Here is a 24,276-nt window from a genome sequence, read left to right on the forward strand (position 1 = left end):
CATGCTGATATTTTTCTACTTAACCTGGACCCTTCCCCAGATGTTCATGTCTAAGTCAGTCTGGCCAGAGCCGAGCACCAAAGCTCTACATCCCAGTGAAGGCTGCTGTCTACATAGGAATCTCTGTGCCATTCATTCTCTGCCACCGTGTTCTGAACATGTCTTCTGTCAAGGGACTCGACTGATTACACAGACATGTGTCTCATGAGCCTCTGGACCCTAGAGAGACTGGAGGCAGCCAAGGCCAGCCGGAGTTGAAAGCCATCATGGGAGGACCCTCATCCTCCTCAACAGCTTGTTGCACAAGCCCTAAAATTCACACCTGGCAGCATCACATGGACAGGTGCAAAGAGTGTAAAGTGGCTTTTGACAGAACTATCATTTTTAGCTGGACGAGTCATATTCCCTCTTGTAGGTCTGAGTTACTTTTCTGTAAAATGAGGGTAGAAGAGGCGACCTCCATACTCTGATGACTCTCTGACCAGGCTGAGCTATGAGAGTAATTACCCCTAGATGAAGGGCAGAGGGAAGATCAGGAAGGAGCATGGTTTTACTTCCCTCTGTTTCTTTACTTTTCACTCATTCAATGACTTCATTTTGTTAGAATATATACATTTCATAGGTCAAATGGTGCAGCAGCCCTTCCTTCTAAAGGCCTTTAAAAAGGCAAAGGTCTCTACATGTTCACAAAAAGTCAATAGATAAATTCTTTCTATGCTACTTATGAAAAAAAAAGTCAATCAATGAAACAAAGAAAATAAAAAGAACTCTCAAAATGCTGGACTTTCTTCCTAAGGTGAATACACATACTATTGATGGACCATCAGTGATGGGGGCCACGGCTCCAGGTATAACAAGCTCCCTGGTGAGCTTTCCCAGTCCAGGACAGAAGGGCAAAGTTATAAACAACTCAGAGCAACTGCACCCTGGGCCTTCTTGAGACACTAGGAGCCCACGGAATTGAAACAGCTCATCACAGCCTTCCACGTCATTTCACAATAGCAAGCAAGGCCACCGGCTGACCAGTTCACAGGGCCTGTGTGATGTGGCCCTCTCCTGCCTCTGGCCCCTGCTTGGGAGCAACATGTGGCCTCCCAGTCTCCTTCAGCCCCTCAAACTGACCTGAACACAGCAGATGTTGCCCACACTGTTCCCTCTGCCTGGAATTTTGTCCCTTTTGCGTGGTGGAAATCTACTCAACTTCTGGTATAAACGCAATTTCCACAAAGCAGGCTTCCCACCACCTCACTATTCCTCCTTCTTTGGGCACTCTTTCATGCACTTCTAATGGGCTAGTTGTGATTTTTGTTTCATATCATAGTCCTCTGTTTACATCATAAAGTCTGTGAATACAGAGCCTGTGCCCGTCTCATGCAACTGTAGCTCGCAGAGAGTCTGGAATATAGTCGATGCTGAGAATCAGTGAATTTGAAGGCCACTTTGTTGAGACCATATTTCTTGGCCAGAGATCCCCAAGCAAGAGTTATATTAAAAAGAGGCAGTGGGTTTCTCTGACACGCCCAAAGCCCAGTTTGTTCCAAAGGCCCTCCTACAAGAAGCCGTGTGTCAGTGGCTTCAGGTCAGAGCACCAGAAAACAGTGCCTGCTAAAGAGAAGTCTAGAGATGACCCAACCCAGATCTTACTGGCCGCTTGCACAGCTGAGGCTCACGGCCGTAGAGTGACCTAGCTAAGGTCATACAGATCTCTGTTAATCCAGCTCTCCAGCCAGACAGAACCATCCTCTGCCGAGGTCCTTTTTTGGGCCTTTATTACAGAGAAGGAAAAGGAAAAAGGCCTCCTTTCTCTAGTGGAAGATCTCTGAAATTCTCTCTTCTTGAAGCCATCTCCACCAGCTCCCACCATCTTTCTCCATTAAACAACAAATTTAAGTGCAGCTGGACAGAGAGCAGTCAATGGAGCTGGACACCCAGGGGCAACCAACAGAAGCCAAAACTGCTTCAGTCTGAAGCAAAAGGATTACAGAAGGCCCCATGCTAAAGATCAAGAATAACACCATATTGCCAGGGACAGCTGGAACCAAAAGGTCACAAGTAACTGGTGGTGGTGGTGAAAACCTGATTCTATTTCTCTAAAGCTGTAATTACAACCAGGGGATGGGCCCAGGGAGTCTATCTTCACTCTTTATTTTCAAAAGACTTCACTTTGACCAAAGTCTACTTTTGTTTTGATTTGTTTTATTTTGAGATCCTGGCACATTTATATTTCATGTCACAACCTTTATAATTACTCTGGAGGGAAGTTTAATTCATTCACATCCGATGCCCACAAAAGTTAAATTTCAATCGTTTTCCATTTTAGGAGGTGAGTGTGTTTTAAAAACATCTCTCTTGAAGCCAAGAAACAAAGTAGACTTTGGGTCAGTTGGCAAGAGCATTAAAAGGTTCATGGTCTAGAAACCTTTGATTAATAGTTCTATTAGTGCTTTTTTTTTTCCTAAATAAGTATGAAGGTTGTACAAATTCATAAGAATTTAAAGAGAAACCTAAACTGGAAGAACACCAGACTAGGGTCTTAAACTCACTCCTGGAAAGATTCCCACTGATGGGTGGGCAGATAAGCTTTTCCCCAGGGAGAGAATGGCCCTCCAACAGTCCAAAAAAGAAAGAAGGCAGAAAATGTAGACATGCCAAAATTTTTAAAAAAATAGATATTTCTTTTAAAAAAAAAATATATGAGCATTTAAACTGCTTGTCAGCCGGCTTCCTGACAAAGCCACCGGAGTGTATTCACAGACATTTGCATAAATGCCGGTGAGTTCACCATCGCTGCGAGCGCTAATGGTACATAAAGTAATTTAGTCACTTCTCCCGGCATTCCGTGTCAGGATGATGAGCGCCAGCACTTTGCTGTGTTGCATATTAGATCATTAGATAATAAAGTGTTAGCGCGTGCAAGCTGACAGGGTCCCTGCACCCGCGCATCGCCAGGGCACCGCGTTTTGCCACAGGGGGAGGAAATGGAGAAACGGATGCCACAATTGGCCTTAAATTCGAGTAAACAAAACCTGAAGCTCAAGACAAGCAACAATGACAATAACAACATTCCTGAAGCCCTTTCAAGCTCCCCGGCACAGAGTCTCTGCGAATCTGCCCGGCGACTGGAAGCCGTGATATGCACACGCGAGTGTTGTACACGACTGTGGGTGGCCACGATTTAGCTCCTCTGGTCCTAAGAGCGAGCTTTTTCAAAAATTGGAACCCTGAGAGCGGCTATGTTTGGAGACTGTCTCTCTCTGTAGCTGTACATCTTCCATAAAGCTTTTGCTTAAAAAAAAAAAAAAAGTTCCCTGGAAGCTTCCATAAATATCCAGCCCAAGAAAATCTTAGTATTTATGAATGAAGAAAAAATGAGGGCGGAGAGCAATTACCATGAGCTACAGTGTCAAGATTCACCTCTCCAGACCATGCAGGAGGCAATGAAATAAATTTGCTTTTGGCAACCCTTATGTTTGAAATACGGGGACATTAATCTGAGCACGAGGGGCTGCGGCCGTGGGGCGTACTCCGTGAATGTAAACCATGATCTTTGTTTCTACTTCTCTGCAGAAAGATGAGCCACGAAAGGAATTTCCTTCCAACTATGTGACAAGCAGGGTATAAATAGAGATGTGCAGAGTTGCTCAAAATAGTTCAGGCTACCTGTAAGTGAGGTGGTAAAAAAGCCCACGATGGGGAAGAGAGAACGAGGATTCCTACAGGTCTCAAGAGGTGAAGATGCTTTTGCTACACATGGTGGGGGTGGAGAGTGGAGAGACAGAGGGATGGGAGTGTGATCATAAACAGGACAGTGCGTGTGTGTGTGTGTGTGTGTGTGTGTGTGTGTGTGTGTGTGTGTGTTTGGGGATTGAGCCCAGGGGAATTCTAACTCTGAGCTTCACCTCCAGCCATATTGATTGATTGACTGATTTGAAACAGGGTCTCACTGGGTTGCTGAAAGTCTCACCACATTGCTAAGGTTGTCCTTTGAGGATCGTCCTGTCTCAGCCTCCCAAGTACTCCTCACCAAGTATGACAGCAGGGCATTTTTAAATAGATTTATTTCAATGGCAAGAATAAGTGTTACCCCCAAACCAACATGCATTAGCATCTAGGTCCACTCCCACACCTTACCAAAGAAAGAGTTCAATAGTCACCCTTTGTTGAGTAGATATTTATGTCCCAACCTGAAGCATCCAAATGAGTGGGTGGTTATGTGCGGTTGATTCATTCACTCTGCAGAGAAGCAGATTTCTGTGTTGCTGTCGCTACTAAGGATCTGAAGGTGTCTACATTTGCCTTTCGGGAGATAAAAACGCAGTAAGGCTCTGCTGAGGGTGAAGCTCCCCAGCCACAGAACATGGGACACATTCCCATCCACGCCAGGGTCTAACCACGACAGGTGACACAAATCATGCAGTAACCTCATAGGTAGCGCCAGGCCGCCATTTCCTTGACCAACAGCGACAACATAGTCACGTGTGGCCTGGTCAACTGAAACGGAGAAATCACATATTGTCTTTAAATTTTGGAATAATATGGTATTCCAACTGAAATATTAATGTGTAGTCTAGTAGAGAGAATACTTGACCCCGGTGAAAGCTTAGAGATGGTTTTTGTTTTAGGTTTTGGCTTGTTTGTTTGTTAATTTTTGGTTGTTTGTGGGGGGTTGGTTTATATACACTGGAATAGTTGCCTGCTTCTTGGCAGAAACCAAGTCCTTTCACAGATCTGCTCCTTACCCAAATGTGATATATATTTATTAATAATCAGAGCTTTCTCAAATCTTCTTAGGCCATTCCCAATACAGGTACAGGGCCGGGGGGGGGGGGGGATACCAGGAATTAAATTCAGAGACAGTTTACCTCTGAGCTACACCCTACCCCCATTTTATTTTAATTAACTAATTTATTTATTTAGTTAGTTAGTGGTACTGGAGATTGAACCCAGGGGGATTCTACCTCCAAGCTACACCCCTAGCCCTATTTTTTATTCTTCAGTTTGAGACAGTGTCTCAATGAGTTGCAAAGGACCTCACTAAGCAGCTGAGGTTGGTCGTGAACCAAGATCCTCCTGTCTCAGCCTCCCAAATGGTAAGATTACAAGCGTGCACTACTACGTCCAGCTTTATTTTTTTATTTTGAAACAGGGTCTCACTAAGTTGCTGAGAGCCTCACTAACTTGCCAAGTTTGGCCTGGAACCTGTGTTCCTCCTGTCTCAGCCTCCCACATACTGGGATTACAGGCACACACCACCACACCTGGCTCTTAGAGATATTTCAGTCCAAGATCTCAAGTTATTAGCCTATGGTTGTATTCTTCTAAGTGCCTTTTTTCTTCCCCCTCACCTCACTTCAGTGTTCAAAAAATTGGCAATTAGTGGTTAACAATGAAAAATTAGAAGAGTTTTAATTCTTGCCAAACTGGACCAGCTGGCACAACTGGGCTCTCGCACTCCATTTAGCCACGCTCTGGGGTTGGGGCAGCCAAGCATGTCCTTATCAGAGTTCACAGTCTCCACCCAGTCCACTTCCTCATGGCTTATCCCCCACCCAAGGCCACATTAGGTTTTGTTTCTGTTCTATTACCCACTCCCCTTATAGACCCTCACCTTCATTTTACCAAGAAGAAAATCAAAGCTTGAGGTGAATTGTTCAAAGTCACTCAGGGGCCACAGTGAAACTAAGGATTGAATTTGAGGTTCTTGATACCTATTTGGAGACCTCGTGCTGTACACACTCTGCAAAATGTTGTCTCCACTCCCTGGAGTCGACCTTTCTAGCGGACTGTTTTTTTTCTACTGACTTTGGTATTTTTCACTAGAGGGATCATTGGCATGGTGTTACGAGCTCCCTTACTGGTTTCTCAAGAGCAGAAAGGGCAGTGGGATGTGGTGTGCTTGGACCATCTTTTGAAACTCTGAACTCAACACTCAACACTTGCAGATTACAGATTGATGACCGAGTCTATCCCCAGTTAGGGCAGTACCATCACAACTAAGCCAACACAGTCAAACACACACCTCTAGTTCCTAATCTAGAGTGTTCTCCAAATTGTACCCACTGTATATATTCATTCATTCATATTCTCTCTCTCTCTCTCTCTCTCTCTCTCTCTCTCTCTCTCTCTCTCTCTCTTTCTCTCTCTTTATCCTCTCACCTAAACATCTTTAGTCATACAATGCCTTAAGTGACTCCAGGGGTATTAAAAAGGCAACATTACTGTAAAACGAGGATCAGAATAATTTTAAGTACAGAAATGGAACTAGGAATGTAATCATGAGCAGGTGTTTCAAATGGCCTCCTGCAAAAAGTAATATCCATCCATCTCAGCACTAATGAAACCATAAAGAAGCAGCTTTTGAAAGATGATGGTTTACTTTAAAAAGACTGTAAGAGCAGACTGTAAAACTGGATGTGGCGAAGAATCCCTTCTAAGAGCGTTACATCTGGCTAATTAATAAAATGTACTGTTTGTGCATTCCTCAAGCGCAGAAGGGGGAAAAAAACAAGCAGAAATGATGACAGTGGTGTGTTTATTAAATTGGGATTCTGGCAGAGAAGGGAATTTTCTACCTTGTGAATTATATCATAGACAGCTCGTGGCCCATGGAAAAACCAGGCAATCGGGCGATAATGTGTGTGGTAGTGTTCTCAAAAGAATCCTGCTGATCTAGCACACTGGGAAGTGAAGTGCAGGAAATGGGTTAAGGGTTTAATTTGAGAAGATTAGAGAGAGTAGAGTACAGTGATTGGTAGCCAGTTGAGTCTCTGTCACTGATTTTTGGATGAATGGATGGCTGATTGATGGACAGAAAGATGAATTCCTTACATAGAGATAAAACAAAAATATATAGATGTGCATCCAATCCAACCCAGGTTTCTTCTGAATGGCATCGACTTTCCTTGAAACACATTTTTATCTGGTTTGTCTCATAGGCACCAGTGATTTGCCATAATTCTCAAGACAAATGTGACTTCTCCCCACTAAAATCTACGTGGAGAAAGTGGGCTCCATTGCATGGTGGCTAAGAGGGTATTATGCATAGGGCAGAGGAGGAACATTTGGTCTGAGTGTGATATATAGAATGTACCTCCAACCGGGGCACCAAGTGAAGTTTAACAGGTAGGCACCGAGAGGCGCCAGCAGGTTTGTATGGGCTTTTTTATATTCCTTCTAGATGGACCTTTTGTTATTTTGTAATCAAGTGGGTGTTCAAAATAAGGCAATGGCCCAGATTCCTCTCTTCCCTCAACCTGAAGGAAAAAAAAAAAAAATCAGCCATTTCAAGGCAGAGAGTTGGACAATAAGAAAGGGGGTGTCTCAAAGATAGTTTCCCGTCTCTACATCCTCAGCATCCTATGGCTAGAGACTAAGAACCCCAAATGACATTTGCAATTTCAAACAAAATAGAAAAATGTGGTGGAGTGGGAAGAAAGAAACCAAATACATTCACAGTTAAAAGTAGCAATGTCAACCAATGAAAATGATTCGCCTACCATGTTCCAGATAAGAGGGCGTACCTTCCGAGGGGTCAAGCCTCCGAGCCCTCCGCCCATGCTTGGAGTTATTGTGGACAAACATGTTATCAGAGACTGCCAAGACATGGCCATCCACATTGACTGTCGTAGACACCACGACCTAGAGACAGGAGAGAAAAATGAATGAACATTTTAATATAAAAGCATGGAGGGTAATAAACTCAAGTTAAATAAATAACAGCTGGGAGCTGAAGAAAATTGCATAGCTATTTCACATAATAACTGGTGCTTATGCCGTACAAGTCTAACAAGAGGAGCTATTGATGAGTGGGTCTTTGGCATGGAACGCTTTTGATGCAGTTTTAAGTAAAATTGCACAGTTTAGAGTTATACAGCAGAAGGTGCACTGTTAACCATAATTCTAACAAGAGGATCTTTATTAGCATATTTTTTATACAAGGGTGTTGTGTTTCACCTAAATTACCCTTCAGTGTAGACACTGAGGCAGATATCACAGTTGATCATGCAAATAAAAGTCTTTTGAATCTTCAAATTATTTCCTTCCTACTGTATCAAGGTTAAGAGGATAGAGAAAGGAAAAGGAGAGGTTTCAGTGAGCACCAGGGTGTGTTTTTCTCTCTCGAGATGTCTCCCGGCAGTTCCTGGTCCTTTTGCCTTGCCCCGTTGGGTGAATCAGACAAAAACTCTACTGTTACTACCATGATGCCCACACCTTAAAAAAAAAATCCCTGCCAATTAGGGGGTCTCAGATCTATTTCAAAGACCCCCAAAAGTTACGGGAATAGCCCAAGGCACAACTCAGATACCCTGGCCATCTGATGCACTGGCTCTGAGCTGAGCTGGCCAGCAAGGACCCAGGCAGAGGTGTGCCTCCATCGGAGAACTTTGACTAAGACAATGAGAAGCAACGACCTACACTTCTCCTTATATTAAATGGGGAAGAGGATTAAAACTGAAACCCACAGAGATATGTTTATTCATGCGACCTCTTACAACCAAATATAATAATTGTCTGTAATTGCGGCTTCGGCTCCCGCCTCATGGTTTGACACGAGAAACAGCAATCAGCCAGCTCCCGTTTAATCCACCTATTATGTTGACTAATTAACTTTGCCCGACTGTTTATTTCTTCCTCCATTATCAGCCCCTGTCAGCCGCAAGCACCCTGCAGCATAGGGGAAACCTCAGGCCCTTTGATTGATCACCGATAGATTGACATGCAGATTAATTTAATTAGAATCACCTCACTTGAGAAACGAAAGACAATAGCAAGAGGGCTAATAGATCTGCTCTTGTAATGAGCGGAGCCTCCCGAGCACGGGCTGAGGAGTTCTGATTTATTTTGCTCAATTCCCAGTTGCTTGGAAAGACTCAGCTTTAATTGTTCTTGGTTTTGAGAGGCATCAGCCTCTGGAGAGGTGAACCATTGGCTTTTTGAGGGTTCTCCTCAGTTCTTGGAGTTGGCTAAAGGGGGCAGAGATTTCTAGAATCCTATGCAGCGTGGTACTTTACATCACCTGATGAGCATGGTAGCAGATGAGGCCTCAGCCCACATCTGTGTGCTGAACTGTCAGCCCCTCCTGGCAAAGCATTCCCCTTTTTGGGCCCCCATCCTCATCAACTTTGCCAAACTTAAAAATTCTTTTGTCTGTCTTTTTCATCTAAATGCATTCTCGTTAAGAGAAGGTGAATTCCTTTTCTCTAGACCTCAAAGATGACAACAAACTGCAGGCTGAGAAGATACAGTTCATGGTTGTATCATGAGGTTGACTGCAATTTTTCTTTTTTGTGTGTGTAGTACTGGGGATTGAAGCAAGGGACATCCTACCTCTGAGATCCACCCCCAGCCCTACTTTTATATCATTGAAACAGAGTCTCACTGCGTTGTGGAGGACCTCACTAAGTTATAGTCCCAGCCTCCCAAGTGCTGGGATCACAGGCATCATGCACCGCCACACCCGGCTCAGACTGTATTTTGTAAATCTATAACTAGATGGTGATTTCGTGGTTCTTGTCCCCTCTCAAGAAAGATTTTATTTGAGAAAGTCATGGATAAGATAAGCATAAGCGATTTATTTAGCAAAGGGAGTGGACAGATTTAAGAGAGGAAGCCGTATGGGAAGGACGAGAAGATACTCCAGATAGAGGGTAGCGGAGCGTGTCTACTCCAAGAGTGGAAAGGGCAACAGCATCTTCCATGAGGCAAGTTTTATAGTGTGTCTGAAAAATAGTTATTGCTATTTTGCACCAGGGCTTACTACATCTGTGCTATTCCCACCATGTTGGAAAATTGGGGCTTAGAGCTCTGCGCAGACTCCACATTTGGAAAAATCCCTTTGGCTGGTGGTGGCAGCTGGTTCCCTTTAGATTTCAGAAAGTAGTATCTGCCATGAAGGAAGAGGAGGTTTGCAGATGGGATTCTCCTTCACCCGAGGTGAAGTGACTTTTTGTCATTCCCAGTAGAGCGAGCCTTATTCTCAACCTCTGTACACATCTGCCTAACTACCCAACAAATCTATTTTCTTAAAATGCATAGTAAGCAACTAAGAGTCCATCCCGGAACCCAGGGTGTTGTCCTCTGGCATTGAGAAATCTCAAATTCCATCGAGAACAAGCCACGCATGGGAGAACATGTACAGTTGATATAGCAGTTTGCAAAGTGGTCTTCTCTTTATTCATGAGTAGCCAACCAGGTCTGACACAGCCTGAAGCAGATGGGTGTTCCTCACCAACTGTAGGTTAAGTTAAAAGAAGAGAAGAAAACCGCCTGCTCTTTTGTTTTCTAAAACTACTCTGTGCAGTGGCATAGTGAATTTTATTTAGGGCAACAGAGACTCGCTTTTTCTTTTTAGCTAGGGAGATGGCTTTGTAGGACACTGAAAATTATGTAACAGAATTGGGTCTTTCAAAGAAATTTTGATTTACTACAAGACCACAATTGAGTGGTCACTGGAGTCGTTAGCTGAAGAAACTATAAAAGGAATCCCAAACGGTATCTGTTTCCAGTCTCAGGAAATAGAAAGTGGTTGTTTTAGATGTCTGTCTTAAGGGGTGAGGGTAAAAACAATTCACCATCACCATGCACCTGTTTTCATTCCTATAGTAAGAAATAACTAATATATTCCTCAAAAACTCATAGTGCAACTTCTCTATCTCAAAATAATTTCTTCTACTCCAATTTGGAAATGATCAGGATAGATTTAAGTTAAAATAGATGCTAAAATTAAGCCACAGGGCAACCTGTAAATTTGTTTAAAATATCTGTGAGATGTAAAAGGGGTACCAAGGTGTCCTTTCAAAAAGGTCCATGTTAGGAGGAAAAAGGACCTTTACAGTTCAATATAAGATTAATGAGGTGCTGAAACATATATGCAGGCAAGGGGACAGGCCATCCCACCAAATCTGCAAACCCACCTAATTTTGTCAATAAAACAGTTTGAGTTTGATACTTATTTAATAAACATTGAAAATGATTTTTCCTTTGGATTCAACCATTCCCTCCCTCTTGGTCCCTTTTTCCATTCCTCAAGCCAAAGAAACAGATGCCAGTAATATGAAGAACAGGTATGTTTATAATTTTACTATTATAATTAGACCTTTATTTTCTAGAACTATACTATCCAAACCAATGGCCAAACTTGTGATTATTTAATTTAAACTAGTATTTTTTTTTGTACTGGGGAGTGAACCCGGAACTTTGCAAATGCTAAGCAAGTGCTCAACCACTGAGCTACATCTCTAGTCCCTAAGTGTAAACTGAATAAGATTTAAAATTTCACCCCTAGTCTCTACAGGCACACTTCAAGTGCTTAGTGGTAGCTACAAGTGGTTACTATGCTGGACAGGCAAGCATGAAACATTCCCATCATCACTAAATGTCCTATCGTACAATATGGCTCCAGGTAGCTCTGGAATAATTAGTGCCAAATTATTCACAAGTCATATCTCCTAAAATAAACACTAGGCAGGTATACAGGTATAGGGTTATGTGCATATATATTTTTACCACTGTATTTTTTAAACAAATATCTACTGGAGGCTTTGCTTTTTAATACAGTCACCCGGGGACAACACACTCGGCATGCTCCCCAGTACCTTTTACCTGAGTGCCATCCTTTAGGAAATTTAGTGTTAGACGATAAGAAGGACAGAAGTCAGTAGCTCCCTATGAGCTTTCAAGATTTTACACTAATGTTTGCATGTTCTTGGCTCATATCAGCAGCTCAGAATCTGCTGTTACAGTCTTTCCTGTATCTACATTTCCCTAAAGTCTATTATTCTAATTATCTACCCAGTCTATTTAGAATTTGAAAGACTCGGACACATAATGTGGGATTCCCAGCCCCCTAGCTCTCTTGGCTGAGGTGACCTTGGGCAAGGTAAGCAGTCTAAACCCAGTGTCTCTGACTCACAAATGGGGAGAACAATGGAACCAACTCATCAGGTTACTGTGAGGCTGAATTAGTCAAAGTGGGCAGCACGGTTCTTAGTTCACACCCAGCACTTGATAATCTCAGCAGCCATGGGACAGTTGTCATTTCGTGGGCGACACCAAACAAAAAGTCCAAAAGGACGTGCCAGGCTGATAAACCCGAGGCGGTGCCTCTAGATCGCTCGGAAGAAGACCCAGCATGAACTTTTGCTTTAAATAAAAGGGTAGAGTGTCTCTCCTGGGTCCATTGCTCAATGGAATCTCCCAGGTTGAAAGGCCTTTGTCCTCACGACACAATCTCATACATTTTAGTCTTCTCATGATCATTGTCCTCACTGGCCCATGTAATCTTGCTTTCTGGAACATTCTTCGTTTTAGCCTGTTACACATTTTGAGCTTGAAGCTAAATGTAACTTTGCAACTTTGAAAAGAGTCGGTAGATTCGACATCTTACCGTTTTGGTCTAGTTTGCCCCGTGTCTCACATGGGTGAGGGCGTCTGAGGAGACGGGTGAATGGTTAGTTCTCCCTTCCCATCATTTCTCAGGCTTGCCTGCCTTCTCTGTCAGCCGGGAGACCTTGTATGTCCTAAGTATATAATCTAAGATTCATGAAGCATCACCTCTGTCTCATGAGCAGGTTTTCAAAAAGACACAAGCAGCTAAATCCAACCATGAATAGCAGATCATATTAACACAGGGAGCAACTCGTGTGGAAGAAAGGTTTATGACGAAAGCTTCCAAAAGACTCCAAATCTCGGTCTTCAAGCACTTTTTCCCACAAATATAGAACCAAAGTAAAGAAGACCGTAAAAATATCTCCAGTGTTTAAATTTAGAATATTTTGGCAGTAAGTACCTCCCTTCCCCCCAAAAAAATGATTACATCTGCAAGTTAATTTTGAAAACTATACAAAAAATTATAAATCTTGGGTTTTCAATGCTGGCGCATGGTAACTCTATGAAAGAAAACCAGTGATAAAGTTAATCTTCTCTATGGCTTTCATACCTCTCCTTAGCTTGTTTTATTTCTGCATTAATCCAGGGCCCCTGGGAATAAAGCTTTAAAAAACAGAAAGTTCTTGAACTAAAAAGGCATCGAGAAGCTGGGCATGGTAGCACATGCCAATATAATCCCAGTACTTTGAAGGCTGACATAAGAGAATTATAGTTTCAAGACCAGCCTCAGCAATTTAGTAAGCCTCTCAGCAACCTAGCAAGAACCTGAAAAAAATATAAAAGAGCTAGGGGTATGTGAGAGTACTGCGGTATAGTTCAGAGGTAAAAATGCCTCTGTGTTCAATCGCTAGTACCATTAAAAGAGGGAGGGGCATCGGAAGACATTCCAAAGAGTAGTACTCAGCAATAAAAAGGACCACACTATTAGCCTCCCCCTGAGCCTGTGTTAATCTCCAGAGAATGGTGCAGAGGAACCATGATCAATTCTAGAAGGTTGCTCAGGACACATCTAGGGCTCAATCACAGCCCTCCGACTCCCATGTTGAATCCCAAAGACCAGGTGCTTCAGAATGTGACTGGATTCTGAGATAGAGATTTTACTACATTAAAAGGAGGCCACTGAATGGTCTCTCATCCAATCTGACAGGTGTCCTTACAAGAAGAGGACATGTGGACTCTCAGAGAGAAGGTGAGTGTAGGTGCCACAAGGAAAAAGGGAAAGATTGTTACGATGGAAATGCCCAACATATTGACTCCGTTACAAACCTATACCTGCAATAAAATGTCATAAAACCAAAACGTATACCCATGCTAGTGAGTACAATTACGATGAGGGGAAATTACAATGAGGAAAATTGAATAAAATGGATAGAATATATCAATGTCCATATCCTGAGCGAATATTGTACTATAATTTTGCAAAAATTAGATTACTCCTGAAGGAGACTGGTCAAGCATACATGGGATCACCCTGTATCACTTCCTACTTTATTACTGTATTACTTGCCCGTAAATCTACAATTACACCAATAAAAACTCCAACTGAATATAAGACATCAGCAACCAAGATGCCCTTCAAAGGGTGAATGGATAAACAAACTGGCAATCCATACAATGGAATATCATTTAGTGATAAAAAGAAATGAGCTGTCAAGCCACAGAAAGGCATGGAGGACTCTTAAATGCATATTACCAAATGAAAAAAAAAAGTCAATCTGAAGTGACTATACACTGGATGATCCCCACTAAATGACATTCTGCAAAAGGCTAAACTATGGAGACAGTAAAAATAAAAAAATCAGTGGGTGCCAGGAGTTTGAAATGGAACATAGAGGAAGTTTAGGCAGTGAAACTATTTTGTACAACACTGTAGTGAGGGTTACATAACAGCACCTGTATCTGTCTACATCTATGGGCTACAGGACCTAGAATGAACCCTGGCTTGACATAAGCTATGAACTTTAGTTACAAAAACCATGTCAATGGGGGCACATTGATTCTAACAATCCTGTTATACGAATACAAGATGGCAATTAGAGGGGAAATCTAGGGGCAGTGTATTGTATATTTGTGTTTTCCACTCATTTTTCTGAAAACCTAAAAGTGCTCTATAAAGCAAAGCATATATGCCTTTTAAAAGTACATATATGTGAGCCGGGCGTGGTGGCGGACGCTTGTAATACCCGTGCTTGGGAGGCTGAGACAGGAGGATCGTGCAGGTTTCAAAGCTGGTCTTGGCTGGTTTAAGAGACCCTGTTTCCAAATAAAATATAAAATAGGTCTGGGAGGCCAGGTGTGGTGGTGTACACTTGTAATCCCAGCATTCCGGAAGGTGAGACCAGAGAGGATCGAGGTTCACAGAGAGCCTCAGCTACTTAGTGAGGCCCTCTGCAACTCAGTGAGACCGATTTGAAAATAAAGAATAAAAATAGGGCAGAGGGTGTATCTCAGAGGTCAAATGCCCCTGGGTTCCATCCCCAGACCCGTAAAAAAAAAAAAAAAAAAATAGGTCTGAGAGTGTAGCCCGGAGGTAGAAGGCCCCTGGGTTCCATCCCCAGTACCACCAAAATAAAAGTACATATATGTGTATGTACATACACACACACACACACACACACACACACACACAATCAATGCATATATATTATATATATTATATATTATATTTATATTTATATTTATATATATCATATATATTATATATATCATATATATTATATATATGATATATATAATGTTAGACCAGCATGGTGATGCACACCTGTAATTCCAGGTACTTGGGAGGCTGAGGCAGGATATTAAGTTCAAGGCCAGCACAGGAAAGAGAGTAAGACCCTGTCTCAAAACAAATTTAAAAAACATATATAATATTTCTTTTTGCCTTGTACCCCACACGGTCTACATCCTACATGCCACTTGCCTGCTGAATCATTTCTTCACAGACTCATCAAATGCTGAAGTCATGAGAGACTCAAAGGTCAATGCATCTGGTAGCTCCCAACCAAGGGTGTTCAAAAGTGGTACCAGGGGACGACACTGCAGAAAAGGAGCTGTAAATGCACCGCAGGTCATGATGCAAATAAAAATATTCAGCAGCTTTCCTTTATCTGTGACCACATCAACTCCATATGGAAACTCTGGCTATCTCCTGCAAACGGGAAGCTCTGAACTGGCAGTTTTACGTGACTTTGAATGATTTTAAAGTAGAACATGTGACTCTTACTCTATAAACGCAGTTCGATTGAAAAAGCATGTCATCGCATGGAGTTCATAGGGGGGAAACAATGGTAAAAGGAGTCCTCAGTAGTTATGATGCTAGAAATTTGTGCAACACCTCCTTTACAGCTTGAAAAACTAAGGCCTGGGAGATTTTAACACATCCTCAAAGCCATCGGACAAATTGAGAGCAGAGGAGAACCAGAAGGGGGGACTCCAAATTCTGGGTCCAGTGCTCACCCACAACAGCCTCTGAGCTCTCAGGATACGGCCCTGGCCTAAGGCCACTGTCTCCATTCTCTGGTATCTGCCAGCACAAATCTATGGTGTTGATGGTGTCCACATGGCTGACTTCTGTTTAAGTGTTATTTACATTAAAATGGTCTATGGCATTAGGTCTTTATTAACTTCGTCCTTTAAAATATCCTTGACTTCTTTAAAATATCCTTGACTGCTGGGCGTGGTGGCACACGCTTGTAATCCCCGCACTTGGGAGGCGGAGGCAGGAGGATCGCACAGATTCGAAGCCAGCCTCTCTGACTTAAGAGACCCTGTTTCCAAATAAACATATAAAAATAGGTTTGGGAGTGTAGCCCAGAGGTAGAAGGGCTTCCAGGAACGCCAGTACCACCAAAAACAAAAAATAAAAAATAAAAATAAAATAAAATATCCTTGACTGATAGGGAATGAGATATTCTCAGAACTGTCCCTGATTGCTACTTTCTGTCTGGTTGAAAGACCCTACATAACTCATTAAAAATGATGGAGGATGTGTGAACCTACAGAACATAGCCGAGTGGAACTGTTGGAGAAGGGACAGGCTGGCTGAATTCCATCCAGGTCTAAGGCAGAAGGCAGAGCAGCAAGATGCTGGTGCTGAACCAGTGTAGACCCATGGACACGGGACTTCTTTTGTCTTCATGCTGCACATGAAAGCTCAGCAGTCATCTAAACCTAACTCCTCCCAGGGAGAGCCAGGAGACACTTGAGGACTTTGAGGGGGCCATTGGTGTATAACTAGTACCCTCAGTGTATGCGTCTTCATTGGCCATTTCAAGTGGATGTGAGCTAAGTATATGGAACTGTCACGTTGGGCCTTTTATTTAATTAATTAATTCACTTACTTACTTATTTATTTTGTGGGAGAGGGACTGGGGATTGAACCCAGGGGTGTTCTACCTCCGAACTACATCGCAGCCCTATTTTATATTTTATTTTGGAACAGGGTCTCGCTAAGTAGATGAAGCTGGCCTTGAACCTGCGATCCTCCTGTCTCAGCATCCCAAGCACTGGGAAGACAGGTGTGCATCACCACATCTGGCTCATCTGTGCCCTTTTGTGCTGGGGCGGTGGTGCATGGGCATAAAAAGCAGAAACAAGCAAATGGCATGTTGGTCGGCAGCTCGGTTTCTAGCATTGGACAGTCCCCAACTCTGATCCCCCAGCACCATCATTTACTTATATGAAACCTTAGGTAAGTCAGTCATAGAAATGAGTCGTGAGCCTACTATATGCCAGCATTATTCTATGTATGTTCTATGTTTTTATTCTTTGAAAAGCACAATGAGCAAGACAGATAAAGCCTTGACGTTCTTACCAAGAGTTTAGTCTTTATGGAAGGACATGGGAGCAGTACGTAGAGAAGAGCTGTGTGGTTAAGGGAGGTCTCTGTGAAAGGGACATTTGGGCAGGTATTTAAATACTGATGTGGTGTGGGACACTCAGTGGTGCAGTGGAAGAGTTTCCCAAGTAGCTGGGATAGTACATACAAAGCTCCAGGGGCAGCAAAGAGTTTGGAATTTTCAAGGAAGAGAAACAAAGGAAGAGAAAAGGGGCCAATGTGTTTGACTGGAGCAAAGTGAACAAGGAGAAGTATAGTAGAAAAACAAGTATCTGACATATATCAAGAGCTCTATAAATCGCAACTTTAAAAGTGGATGGATTTAAGGAGACCTCTTGTTGGGAAATCCCAGTGACTACAAGAACAACATCCACTGGCAATGACTAGTCAAACCAAACCCTTTACATCAAACTTTTTTTTTTTGCGGGGGGTGGATCCTGGGGATGGAACCCAGGAACAGTCTACCTTTGAGCTACAACTCCAGCCCTACTTTTTATTCTTTATTTTGAAACAGGGTGTCACTGAGTTGCAAAGGGCCTCACTGAGTAGTAGCTGGGGCTGGCCACAAACCATGATCCTCCTGTCTCAGCCTCCCAAATGCTGGGATTACAATTGTGCGCCACCACACCCAGCTACATCTATCTTTTAATGTATTTTACTTTCTCTTCAAAGGCAACTGCGCCTAACACAGCAATACACTTCTTCTAAGTGCACAGCTACCCCTCCTCAGCTCCTGTTTATAAGGATCCCTTCAGAGCGATGCATACATTCTGCCAAGGCTCAGCTCAGCATAAGGCTCATGCCAAGATACATATTTGCTCCACGCGCTGTGATGGTTTAATATATCAGGTTGGAAATTCACCATTTGTATTTACCATGTTATACGAATTAATCCTGCATTCCGAAAACTATCCTCAGAGCTGCTTTCAGTATAATTAATCAGCACGGCACATCTCAAAATTATTCTATACAAAGAGAGTGAAAGCAACTCAGGCTTCTAGCATTTTGTTGGTAAAGAATTTAATTGCAAGATGAGCTGTTTGTCAAAACAATATAAGTACATCCAAGACGGGGGTGGAGGGGGGCTATGGGAGAGGAGCGGGAAGATGAGAACATTTCCCTCTTTATGTAAGCGCTTTTAAAAGCGGACTGAAACTGCAGAGGGTGGATACACATTTTAAGAATTCTCTAGGCACACCCCCTATATACCACACCGATTCAGAGACGCTGTGGCTTTTTCTTTAACTAAATAATAAATGAGTCTCCAAAATTTCTAGAACTCACTAAAAAACAAAACAAAACAGGGAGTCATCTTTTCATGTCTCAACCCATGACATCAATTTTAAAAAGAAAACCACATTTTTTATGGGAATTTGGGAAGGACAACCTGATGTTTTCTCGTATCTGCTATCCAAGTGACTAAATGAAAGAAGATTGTCAGCTCAGATAAACATGAGCCTGTGCGTGCTGTTCCTCTGCTCAGAACCTTTTCTGACTCTTCTCAGCACCACGTAGTTGTCCCTTGGCATCTGGGGAGATGAGTTGTAGAACACGTCCCAAGCAAAAGCTCGAGCTTCTCATATAAAACGGCATTGGATTTACGTACAGTTCACACATATCCTCCCATGTACTTCAAATCGTCTCTGGATTATTATAATACCTAATACAATGTGAATGCTATATAAACGGTTGTTACAGTGTAGTATTTTTGGAATAATGACCAAAAGAAATGTTTATGCATGTTCAGTACAGATGTAATCTTTTAAAGCAATATTTTCCATCTGAGCTGGGTGTACCCATAATCTTAGTGCTTGGGAGGCTAACGCAGGAGGGACTGCAAGTTCCAGGTCAGCCTTAGCAATTTAGCAAGGCTCTTAGAAACTTAGACTCTGTTTCCAAATTAAAAATAAAATAAAATAGGTCTGGGGGTGAAGCTCAGAAGAAAAATGCCCCTGAATTCAATCTTCAGCAACACACACATACACACACACACACACACACACACACACACACACACACACCCCGCTCCATCTGACATTGGTTGAATCTGCAAAGGCAAAACCCGGGGATATGAAGGGCCAACTGTACTTCTGAGCTTTAGCTCTGGGCTTAAATGTTACCTTCTCTGGTCACCTACTTTAAAGGATGTGCTCATCCACCATCTCATACTGTTTTACTTTTTAACTGACAGGAGCCAGATATCATGAGATATTTGGTTTACTTTACAGCAATAATTAAAATTTCTGATTATCTATTATTTATTAACTTTCCCACATCTTCATTGTGGAATCAGGTGGAGATGACTCCTTATACAGCCCTTTTGTCTTTTTCCTGGGCTGTTCAACTAGGCATTGGCAGGCCTTCCTGTGGTTACAAATGTCCATGTGACCCACTTCTAGCCAGTGGAATGTGAGCAGATTTGACAAGGACCACTTCTGAGCCAAGATCTTTAGGATGTCCATAGGCCCCCTTCACCTTTCATCTGCCTTAGTGAAGACAGTATGGCTCTAGGGAGTAGGGAGACTAAAACAACAAGATCCTGGCTCCCCGGATCACTGCCAGGGTAAGAGCCTCTCATCAAGGCAGGAACACTGTCACACCATTTGCCATTACATGAGAAAAAAAATAGCTTCTGTCCTGTGTGAGCCTTTATATATTCTTTGGCCTATTTGTTACAGCAGCTAGTATTATCCTAACTAACAAAGCACTGAAATATGGGTTTCATTAAGGCAAAGACTTTCTTGTTCATGACTGTTCATGATGACGGACTTGCCTCCTAGCACTTCAATAAATACTGCTAAGTGCATGCATAACATGAATAAATACACCTTGCATCTATATTCATACATACTCTTGTCATAGATCAAGCATTTGTATATGAATACAGATTTATAACCTATGGGAAAACTGAAGACAGAAAAGGGATCTGGAAAATTTACAATTTGCTTCATAGTCTTGGGCGTTCTGGTATCTACCATGATGACAACTTGAACCCAATTCTTGTTTTTCCCCTCACTACCCTCATTCTGTCAGTCCTAACAACGAAGGACATGGATAAGGATTAAATCTTAATCTTGAATTATCTGGCTTCTCTCAGTTAAAAAACAGACCTGTGACATGGTTTGAACACACTCCTTCAATATTAACATCTTTTTAGTGTCAAGATGAAAAAAAAACAAACCCAGCTTTCTCTCCTCTCCTTCTCCCTTCCCCACACCCTCCAGAAGCCTGTGTCTAATGGTTTTGTTCAAGCAGGTCGGTTATCCTAACTACAGTCTAGGGATTTCAAAAAAATCCATTATAAGTTTAAAAAATGTGCACCAGATTTTCTACAAGGATTGTCATACTGCCTACAAGTCTGAATATGGCCCTGCTCTACAGAAAGTGATTAATTTCTTGAAAACACTCAGGTCACACTAATTGACATGACCTGTGTAATTAAGCCGTCTCTGTTTACACACCAGAAGCCCCGCTGCCGTGAAGCTGAGTTTGCTTGACAGAACGTCTTTACATGTCAGGGGATCACCAACCTTCCTCGTGTCCTTCTCAGTCACCTACACAGGCCTCTGATTGCTGCTCAAAGGAGACACACTCTAGTGTTGCTGTGTGAAGATCAGGCTGGTCTGGGAGGCGTGCAGAACAGGAGAGAAGAGCCACAGCCCTGGCAGGTAGAGACAGCCACTTACTAGCAAGGGAGCCTCCTAGGAGCCAGGTTTTCAATAGCACTGGTAAAAGCCACATTGAGAGGTGACAAGTGAATCTGAGGTTTTTTTAATGGCAAAAAGACATTCTGCCACTCTCCCTCAGAGGCAACAGGGCCATAAAAATATTTGGAAACTGTTCCCCGATGCACACACTATGATGAAAATTCCACACCTTGTCCGTAAGGAACCTTGAACTAATGTCATCAGGACACGCCTCTGTCGGCCATTACAGCTGCTTGGTTCAGTTCTGAGATTTGGGAACTTCAGTATGATTTCTCAACCGTCCTCTGAGGTGTCTGAAGGCTGCTGAGCGCATGCCCCATGCAGGTTAAGGGGCTTTCTTGTCCTGGAGAATGTGCCTAAACCTCCATCAGTGAAGTGAAGCTTAGGCTGTGTACTGACCAAGGGCTCCTATTTCTGAGGTTCCTATGAGTAAAAATTGACCAAATCTGCAGCAGGGTTCTAAAACAGTGCTCAGGTCCTTCCCCTTCCATACTGTTGCCCGCTTGATGAACTGTGGTGTTCTTTCAATGTTTCTCTTACAAAACTGTCATGGGGCTCTGTTGGGAGCCTGGCTCATTGGAAAACCCTGCTCTGGTTTTCCTGGGATTCCAGCACTTATTCCTAGGTGGTCACCGTGTCTCTTGGATATTATGAGACCTCCTTATTGCCTCCTTATTTTTAAGGACCTGCCTATTGTGGATAATTTCTTTTTTGTTCTAAAGCATTAGATAATATCTGAGTCAGTCTGCTTGGGTCGAACTGCTGTCTTGCCATTTAGTAGGCGCATAAATTTGGGCAATAGGGCTTATCTGCTCTAAGTATGTTTCCTCATTGATAGAGTGATGGTAACTCATATTTGCATGCTGTTAATAGAGAGGGTGTGAAGACAAAAATAACTCATGTAAAGTACTTCACATAATATCTCTCACAAAATAAATACCCCCCAAAATATTAGTCTTATCTTCATTGTCCTCATTGCCAATGTTCATGGATATATATAAAGGTGGACACATGGATGTATTTATATACATAAATATGGAATACACTGAATATAAATGCTGATATAAACAGTCATCTTCCCAGGACACCAGGCAGTTTGAAATAAACCAAATTCAGGGAATAAAAAAGCAGAAGCCACCTTGATGCAGATGCAAGGGGGGGGAAAAAAAAGAGTTCAACAATGAGTTCAGGGTTGCATTTAGGAGCTGAAGTATGGAAATCTCCAGCATGCATGTGGACGGCTAGATCTGAACCTGGGTACCAGGTCTCAGAGAGTTCCTCACTCTACACTACTCAGAGTGCAAATAATAGTTATACTGCCAGGAGTGGAGAAGATACTCAGAAGAGCCTACAACATGAAAAAAGGTCTGGAGCTTAGAAGAAAACCCAGGGATGCCCACATTTATGAGAAAGCAGACACAGAACATCCTTGGAGGAGGTGGATGATGGTGAGTGGCATCACAGAATCCAAAGGGAAAAGACAGGTTCAGAAAAAAAAGGTCATAGGAGAAACTCTAGAGGAGGGAGAGAAAACCCATAGATGAGCAAATAAGGAGGCCTAGCTAAGGGGAAAGGGAGGGGAAGAGAGAAATTCCCTAATGCACATGATGTACATTCACAAACATATCAAAGTCAATCACTAAGCCAAACATGAGAAGGAAAGAGGGGGAGGGAATGGGGTGGGAACTGGGGAAGGGTTAAATGAGTAATGTGTGCATGTATGCCTCCACCATCTTGCACCCCATTGAGATGTATGACAACAATGCACCAATAAAAGATTTAAAAAGAAACCAGCCACCAGCATGGAATGGTACAGACGAAAGTAGGAGTGATTAGTCATGGAAGAAAAGACTAGTAAAAGAGAAATAAAAGAGTGGATAAGTGATATTTGAACCGTTATTTACAACTCTCTTGAGGCAATTCATCAATTCTCAGATTGCATAAATATCTACCTGCTTACAGAAATAAGGTCAAATATTGTGTAAAAATTACAACTGCAGAAATGTTTTGGTGTACAAAGATAGAATATAAAATAAGACAGCCAGGCACAGTGGTGAAAACTTGTAATCGCAGTACTTGGGAGGCTGACAAGGGAGGATCACAGGTTCGATGCCCACACCATAATTTAGTAAAACCCTTGTTTCAAAATAAAAAGTCAAAGCTGGAGGCATAGCTTGGAGGTAGAACACCTCCAGGTTCAATCCCCAGAACCACAAAATAAACAAAAACAAACCAACAAATAAATAAGTAAATAAATAAAGTCACCCTGCTCAAGGTTTCCAGGAGCAGGTGATGAGAGGAAAGCTGAGATCCAATAAGAAATTTGTCTTGGTTGATAGTGAGAAATGGGGCTCTACCTCAACTCAAAAATGGACTCCAAGGAAGTTGTCTTCATGGAGAAAGATCTATGTATTTTAGTGGTGGTTGAGAGATCACAGGAAGGAGCATTTTTAGGGTTCCAATAAATTATCTTTGGATCTTGTCCAGGCAGCTCTCGTGCCCCATCAAAGGCTTCACTCTTTATCACACTAGTACTGTCGCCAGAAACAGATGCTCAGAGGCTGGCAGGTATACCAATCAGGGTCACCTTTCTCCTCTTTCTTCCCCACCAGAGTATACTTAGTAATATACAGAGATGGTTTGGGTTATAATGGATGAGGGAGGAACTTGTTCTCTACTGCTGTCTAGTGGATAAAGACCAGTGATGTTGCTAAGCCCCCTACAGTGCCCAGGACAGCCCCCACCCCCAAAACAAAGAATCATTCAATAAAACTGTTAACTGCACCTAGGCTGAGAAACTTGACACTGAACCAATGGCATGTCTTCAGTTCATCACAAAGCTTTTTTTCCCAAAGCCTTACATTTATATTTCATCATTTACAAATTACTTACACGTTCGAAATGTTTTCTGTCTTTTCTATGTCGTGAAATAAGCATAATCATCATTCCCACTTTATTTTAAAACTGAGCCTCCAGAAGATTACAAGACTTTCCAGAAATCTAACTTATGCCTCTTCACTTCAGTAGACCGTCTTCTAGACAAAGAATAACTATTATGTGTGCAAAAGCCAACCTTTTCTAGACACTCTCAAAAAGAATAGATGGAATCGACTTCTAACCTTGTATAAGAAACATATTCTGTTTGTTTGAACAGAGGCATTCTCCCTCCAAACTACACCACCAACCCTTTCTATTTTTTTTTTTTTTTTTTTATCTTTTGGAACAGAAACTCACTAAGTTGTTGAGGTTGGTCTTAAACCTGTAATCTCCTGTCTCAACTTCCCAAGTACTGGGATTACAGGCTGTGTGCCAGTATACCGAGCTCAGAGAAATATTCTTCTTTTT

General features: G+C 42.4%; 1 protein-coding gene across 7 annotated transcripts in view; it reads right to left on the reverse strand.

Annotated features, from left to right (window-relative positions):
- Positions 1-24,276, reverse strand: part of EBF1 (EBF transcription factor 1) — a gene marked incomplete at both ends in the record, with an annotated part of 425,505 nt that overhangs the window by 124,983 nt on the left and 276,246 nt on the right. For 4 of the 7 annotated variants that reach the window (XM_080699121.1, XM_080699123.1, XM_080699120.1 and 1 more), the window contains one exon: positions 7,521-7,638. In XM_080699121.1, coding sequence (XP_080555247.1) covers positions 7,521-7,638 — 118 coding nt within the window. Of the gene's footprint in view, positions 1-7,496; positions 7,639-24,276 lie in introns of all 7 variants that reach the window. The other 3 variants (XM_080699122.1, XM_080699125.1, XM_080699124.1) reach the window with 1 other exon arrangement.

The sequence above is a fragment of the Muscardinus avellanarius genome, assembly GCF_963383645.1.
Source record: "Muscardinus avellanarius genome assembly, chromosome: 7".
NCBI classification, from domain to species: domain Eukaryota; kingdom Metazoa; phylum Chordata; class Mammalia; order Rodentia; family Gliridae; genus Muscardinus; species Muscardinus avellanarius.